Source organism: Babylonia areolata, chromosome 29, assembly GCF_041734735.1.
Source record: "Babylonia areolata isolate BAREFJ2019XMU chromosome 29, ASM4173473v1, whole genome shotgun sequence".
NCBI lineage: Eukaryota > Metazoa > Mollusca > Gastropoda > Neogastropoda > Buccinidae > Babylonia > Babylonia areolata.
In genome coordinates this window covers 16040480-16047979 of record NC_134904.1, presented here as the reverse complement: position 1 = coordinate 16047979, position 7500 = coordinate 16040480, and the positions used below count along the sequence as shown (strand labels likewise).

Here is a 7500-nt window from a genome sequence, read left to right as displayed (position 1 = left end):
TTTTAGGAAAGCGTGCTGGTTACAGATCAGAACATCAGTTTTGACAGGAATTTCCAAAATAGTATCGTTTGCAATTTGACCATAGGATATTTTGACACGAGTCTATTTGTGAATGATGCTGCACAGTTACTGAACACTCTCGACAGGGTGTGTTTGTGTGTGTGTGTGTGTGTGTGTGTGTGTGTGTGTGTGTGTGTGTGTGTTTGTGTGTGTGCGCGAATGTGTGATCAAAACCAACAATACAACAGTGTGGTGCGATTTTCCAATAATATGTTAAATGAGTTCAAGAAATGCTTCTGTTTCAATCGTCCGCATGTACCCAAATCCATCGTTCGCAATTAGACTTGCCCGTTCGCATTTACCCTCAAGCAGCCCTGGTATTTCTACTGTTAAAGAAACGTTGTAAAGAAGGAGCAGACGAACTTTTCCAGTGCAACCAATCGGAGAAAGCCTACAAAAACCGAAGAGCTACATCCGATGATCGTACAACCCGATATTTGTACAATACACACGTTGAGCTCGTCGCGATTAGGTCTAACTACCACATATAAAAACCAAGTCTTCAACCCTTGAACTGCTACTGACGAAAACGCTCGTTAGAGAAGAGGTGTCACCTCACTGAGATGAGACCGAGATTGCGGATTAGGATATTAGTCGCCGTTCTTTATGATTTGGACTTCTTGGGATTATATCACTTTTTATCCAGAGACATCAATGACATCTTTGAAATTTACGCCAGAAAGTAGGACATGCAATAAAAAGTGATGTTACGCTGGACTCATGTCACCCCAGACCACTGGTCAAAGGGTTCAGTAATACAGTGGACCCAATCGGCAAAGTTTCAACGGATCATTGGGACACAAGCAATGCCACGTCAAAGTAGTGATCCCTATGTCTGGTCAGACACAGACACTAGTATACTCTAGACGGTCTACTTCCTTTGCGCATCCAAAATCCAGAAGTAGCGGACGGAGCCGGTGTTTTGACAGCGTCAGGGTATGTCACTTCCGGATCAGTTTCGGAGCGGACAACCGTCTTTTGCACGTGGAAATTTTCACACCATGCCTGGAGGATCTACCTACTAGCAGTCCTTGCACAAAAAAACTGAGAACGGTGGTCTCCCCTTGTATTGTCTTATCATGTTGCCAGCTACTGAAACTGAATCGGAAGTTGACTGCACAGAATGCTGAGAACAGAGAAACCGTTTGGAGGGACACTTTGTCTTTTCCTTTATACATTCACACATCAGTTTGTTGTTAAATATGCTTTTTTTTCCTTTTACTTTGATTTGAGAAACATTTTATTCACCACCTCGCCGAGCTGATCTACACGTGTCTCCATGTCGTCAGCCATTTGAACCGGAAGTCGACTCCCCCCGACTCTCTGTCAAAAGAGTCTCGTCCAGTGCTTGGAAACACACACTGCGTGCGTAGCGTGACGTCCTCACACGAGATAATTATTATCATGTCTGGACATTCTCTGGATGTGTCCGCCGGGGGGGAGAACAGAGATGGTGGGGGGTAAAAAACAAACAATGAGGACCTGGTGACAAGGGGCCGAGATGTGATGGCGGGAAAAGTCTTATTTTTCAAGTGGGGAGTGACCTTTCGTCCATCGATTGTGTGCGTGGTCTTTGAGTTATGATGGTCTGGAATCTGTCCGTTTGTGCCTCTGTCTCTCTGGTTTTGTCTCTGTCTCTGTCTTTCTCCCTCCCTCTCTTCATCAATTCATTCTCCATTCTCTCTCTTTCTCCCTCTCTCTCTTTCTCTCTTCTCCATTTTTTCTCTCTCCTCCTCTCTCTGTCTTCCTCTATTCCTCCATTCCTTTTCTCCTCTCTCTCTCTCTCTTTCTATCTGTCTCTCTCTCCACTCTTCCTCCACTCTCTCTCTCCCTCCGCCTCTCTCTGTTTCCCTCTCTTCCCCTATTCATTCTCCATTTACTCTCTCTCTCTTTCTTTCTCCCTCTCTTCCTTCAATTCTTATCCATTCTCTCTCTTTCCCTCCCCCCCTCTCTCTCTCCTTCCCTCTCTTCCTCCATTCCCTCTCTCTCTCCCTCTGTCTGTCTGTCTCTCTCTCCCGTTCCCTCTCTCCCTCTCTTCCTCCGTTCTCTCTCTCCCTCTCTCTGTCTCTCTCTCTCCCCCTCTCTCTCTCTGTCTCTCTCTAGCTCCCTCTCTCTAACTCTCTCTCTCTATCTCTCTCTCTCTCTCTCTCTCTCACCCTTTCACGAGTACGTTTCATGACGCCACTTCTGTGTGTATTGACATAATCAGCACGTGTTAGGCTTTTTCTTCAGGGCGGAGGCCACTTGGGTGGAAAAAGATTACAAGTAAAAACAAAACAAAACAAACAAACAAACAAAAAAACAACATTCGTCATGCTTATCTGTTGCCCCTGGAAACACAGAGTTTATGCCGTGCCTTCTCCGTCATTTGTTCGTGTTCATAAGTTTGGTTGTTTGTTGCTCTCTCTCTCTCTCTCTCTCTCTCTCTCTGTGTGTGTGTGTGTGTTTGTCTCCTTCTGTCTCTCTGTCTGTCTCTGTCTGTCTCTCTCCATCTCTCTCTCTCTCCCACCCTCTCTCTCTCTCCCTCTCCCACCCTCTCTCTCTCTGTGTCTGTGTCTTTCTGTCTCTGACTCTTTGTGTCTTTGTCTCCATCTGTCTGTCTGTCTCTCTCCATCTCTCTTGTCTCCATCTGTCTGTCTGTCTCTCTCCATCTCTCTTTCCCTCTCCCACCCCCTCTCTCTCTCTCTCTGTCTCTGTCTTTCTGTCTCTGACTCCCTCTCTCTCTGTGCCTTTCTCTCCATCTGACTGTCTCTCTCCATCTCTCTCTCTCTACCTCTCTCCCTCTCCCCCTCTCTCTCACTCCCTCCCTCTCTCTCTCTCCCTCCCCCTCTCTCTCCCCTTCCCTCTCTCACTCCCCCCCCCCCTCTCTCTCTCTGGCTGGCTGGCTCTCTCTGTGTGTGTCCTCCTTGTCTGTCTATCTCTGTCTCTCTTTCTGTCTCTCTCTCCCTTTCTCCCCCCTCTCTGTCTCTCTCTGTCTCTCTCTCTCGCCCTCTCTCCCCCTACCCCCACTCCCTCTCTCTCTCCGTCTCCGCCCCCTCTCTCTCTCCCCCTCTCCGCCCCCCACCTCTCCCCCCCCTCTCTCTCTCTTTCTCTCCCCCCCTCTATCTCTCTCTGACTGGCTGGCTGGCTCTCTCTGTGTTTTTCCCTCTTTGTCTGTCTGTCTGTCTCTCTTTCTCTCTCCCTCCCTCTCTCTCTCCTTCTTTGTGGCTCTTTCTGTAAATCTGCCTCTCTTTGTCTCCGTCTGTCTCTGTATTTCACTCTCACTTTCTTTTGTCTTTTTTCATCTCCCTTCCCCTCCCTCTCCCTCTCTCTTCCCCCTTCCCTTTCTCTCCCCCCCCCTCACACTCTCTCTTCCCCCCCCCCCAACCCCACCCGCAAATCTCTCTCTCCATGTGCGCGCGTGCGTCTCTGGCTGCGTGTGGGAACGCGAGCACGTGTGCGTGAATGTGTGTCATCAAGTGTAGAGCTGCAAGACGACAGGTGTGTGTGCGTGTGAATGTGTGTGTGTGTGTGTGTGTGTGTGTGTGTGTGTGTGTTTCTGTGTACCACATGACACAGCTGTGAAGAACAGACATCCTGTACAGTGAATTGTGTGTGTACGGTTTCAGTTTACAGTTTCTCAAGGAGGTGTCACCGCAGTTAGACAAATCCATACAATTAAACGCTACCTAAGTCAGGCATGTGTGTGTGTGTGTGTGTGTGTGTGTGTGTGTGTGTGTGTGTGTGTGTGTGTGCAGCCGTGTTAACCCGAGTGGTATATAAAAGAGGACTGTGCAAAAGAATTACTGATTTACTGAATTAAAAAGAGTATGAAGATGAAAGAATAGAAAAGCTCTGGCACACAGGCCAAAGACATGTAGACTCGAGGCCAGTCCAAAGGGTTTATCTATCGTTTTATTTACAATATTTAATCAAGTAGGAAAAGAAGAAGAGGATAAAGAAAGCAGTGCAGTAGAACGTTAGGCAGCTGACTGTGTGTGCGACACGCGGTGTGTGCTCGAGAGAAGCACCTCGGAAAATGACCGGCGGACGCTTTGAATAGTGTGATGCCACAGAGTTACCTTAGCTTGGCAATGGTTGGACACCGTCGCTGCAGTAAAACTGCCATCCGCTTTACGGCATGTGCTGTGAGTTGGAGGCTAACTGTTAGCCTTTGGGATCAACCTCAACGCCGACTGTCCTGAAACCCTGTTGGCCGACAGAATGGGGCAAGACATTCTCCACTAGAATCAAATACTAGCCTAGATATTCGGGACAGCAGTTGCCTCTTCTGATGCTGTTCTCAGTGATGGTCATAGTCAGACACGACTGACTATCACACACACACACACACACACACACACACACACACACACACACACACACACACATATATATATATATATATATATATATATATATATATAGATATATATATATAGAGAGAGAGAGAGAGAGAGAGAGAGAGACAGAGACAGAGACAGAGAGAGAGAGAGAGAGGTGTAGTGATATAGAGCCGTAGTTATACAGAACTGTAAGGATAAAGTGCTGTAGTGATATAGAGCCGTAGTTATACAGAGCTGTAAGGATAAACTGCTGTAGTGATATAGAGCCATAGTTATACAGAGCTGTGAGGATAAACTGCTGTAGTGATATAGAGCCATAGTTATACAGAGCTGTGAGGATAAAGAGCTGTAGTGATATAGAGCCATAGTTATACAGAGCTGTAAGGATAAACTGCTGTAGTGATATACAGCCGTAGTTATACAGAGCTGTAAGGATAAACTGCTGTAGTGATATACAGCCATAGTTATACAGAGCTGTAAGGATAAAGAGCTGTAGTGATATAGAGCCATAGTTATACAGAGCTGTAAGGATAAAGAGCTGTAGTGATATAGAGCCGTGGTTATACAGAGCTGTAAGGATAAAGAGCTGTAGTGATACAGAGCCGTAGTTATACAGAGCTGTGAGGTTAAACTGCTGTAGTGATATGGAGCTGTATTATTACACAGTTGTAAGGATACATAGCTGTAGTTATACATGGATGAAGACTTTGTAGTGACACAGTGTGTGTGTGTGTGTGTGTGTGTGTGTGTGTGTGTGTGTGTGCGTGCCTGCGTGCCTGCCTGCCTGCCTGCCTGTACAGAGAAACAGCTGGACGGGGCAGTAGAGCAGACCTACATCATGCAAGGACAGCAGAAAGGGGAGACCACCGACCTGGCGGCTAGGGGGCCAGGGGAGGGAAGCACGGTCGGGGAGGGGGCAGGGGGTGGTGCGGAGAACGACGGGCGGGAGACGTGGTCCAAGAAGATCGACTTCCTACTGTCCGTTGTGGGCTTCGCTGTGGACCTGGCCAACGTGTGGAGGTTCCCTTACCTGTGCTACAAGAATGGCGGGGGTAGGTGTGTGGTGTGGTGTGGTGAGATGTGGTGTGGTGTGATGTGGTGTGGTGAGATGTGGTGTGGTGTGGTGTGTTGTGTTTTAGTAGGGTGAGTGGGAGGAGGGGTGTGGATTCTGTGGGAGGGGGTGGGTGGTGACAGGGAGGTCTTCGCTGTGGACCTGGCCGAACTGTGGAGGTTCCCTTACCTGTGCTACAAGAATGGCGGGGGTAGGTGTGTCGTGTGGTGTGGTGTGGTGTGGTGTGGTGAGATGTGGTGTGGTGAGATGTGGTGTGGTGTGGTGAGATGTGGTGTGGTGTGTTTTAGTAGGGTGAGTGGGAGGAGGAGGGGGGTGGATTCTGTGGGAGGGGGTGGGTGGTGACAAGGAGGTCTTCGCTGTGGACCTGGCCAACGTGTGGAGGTTCCCTTACCTGTGCTACAAGAATGGCGGGGGTAGGTGTGTGGTGTGGTGTGATGTGGTGAGATGTGGTGAGGTGTGGTGTGGTGTGTTTTAGTAGGGTGAGTGGGAGGAGGAGGGGGGTGGATTCTGTGGGAGGGGGTGGGTGGTGACAAGGAGGTCTTCGCTGTGGACCTGGCCAACGTGTGGAGGTTCCCTTTACCTGTGCTACAAGAATGGCGGGGGTAGGTGTGTCGTGTGGTGTGGTGTGATGTGGTGTGGTGTGGTGTGTTGTGTTTTAGTAGGGTGAGTGGGAGGAGGGGTGGGGTGGATTCTGTGGGAGGGGGTGGGTGGTGATAGGGAGGTCTTCGCTGTGGACCTGGCCAACGTGTGGAGGTTCCCTTACCTGTGCTACAAGAATGGGGGGGTAGGTGTGTGGTGTGGTGTGGTGTGGTGAGATGTGGTGTGTTGTGTTTTAGTAGGGTGAGTGGGAGGAGGGGGGGGTGGATTCTGTGGGAGGGGGTGGGTGGTGACAAGGAGGTCTTCGCTGTGGACCTGGCCAACGTGTGGAGGTTCCCTTACCTGTGCTACAAGAATGGTGGGGGTAGGTGTGTCGTGTGGTGTGGTGTGGTGTGGTGTGGTGAGATGTGGTGTGGTGTGTTTTAGTAGGGTGAGTGGGAGGAGGGGGGGGTGGATTCTGTGGGAGGGGGTGGGTGGTGACAAGGAGGTCTTCGCTGTGGACCTGGCCAACGTGTGGAGGTTCCCTTACCTGTGCTACAAGAATGGCGGGGGTAGATGTTTCGTGTGGTGTGGTGTGGTGTGGTGAGATGTGGTGAGATGTGGTGTGGTGTGGTGTGGTGAGATGTGGTGTGTTGTGTTTTAGTAGGGTGAGTGGGAGGAGGGGGGGGTGGATTCTGTGGGAGGGGGTGGGTGGTGACAGGGAGGTCTTCGCTGTGGACCTGGCCAACGTGTGGAGGTTCCCTTACCTGTGCTACAAGAATGGCGGGGGTAGGTGTGTCGTGTGGTGTGGTGTGGTGTGGTGTGGTGTGGTGAGATGTGGTGTGGTGTGTTTTAGTAGGGTGAGTGGGAGGAGGAGGGGGGTGGATTCTGTGGGAGGGGGTGGGTGGTGACAGAGAGGTCTTCGCTGTGGACCTGGCCAACGTGTGGAGGTTCCCTTACCTGTGCTACAAGAATGGCGGGGGTAGGTGTGTCGTGTGGTGTGTCGTAGTGTGTTGTCTTGTGTTGTTGGGCGTAGGGGGGGAGGGGGAGAGGGAGTAGGGTGAGTGGGGGGGTGGGTGAGTGGTTGTGTGTGGGTCGGAGGGAGACGGTATGTGGGTGGTGGGATGGGGATCGCTGTGGACCTGGCCAACGTTTGAAGGAGGTTCCCTCACCTGTGCTACAAGAATGGTGGGGGTAGGTGTGTGTGTGTGTGTGTGTGTGTGTGTGTGTGTGTGTGTTGTGTGTGGAGGCTGAGGGGGTTGCGGTGGTTGTGGATGTGTGTGTGTGTGTAGGGTAGGGGGGTGGAGGGGGGCATGGACCGGGGGTCGCGGGGCCTTTCTGTGGATAAGGCCTAGGCGTGGTGTACGTGCGTGTGTGTGCGTGCGTGCCAGTGTGTGTGTGTGTGCGTGTGTGTGTATGTGTGTCTGAGTGTGTGTGTGTGTGTGTGTGTGTGTGTGTGTGTGCGCG

The 7500-nt window shown here is 50.6% G+C and overlaps 1 protein-coding gene across 1 annotated transcript in view; it reads left to right on the top strand.

Annotated features, from left to right (window-relative positions):
* The first annotated feature begins 5223 nt into the window (after positions 1-5223).
* Positions 5224-7500, top strand: part of LOC143275082 (sodium-dependent dopamine transporter-like) — a 39624-nt gene continuing 37347 nt past the window's right edge. The window contains exon 1 of the mRNA XM_076579149.1: positions 5224-5437. Within this exon, the coding sequence (XP_076435264.1) occupies positions 5224-5437 (214 nt within the window). The remainder of the gene's footprint in view (positions 5438-7500) is intronic.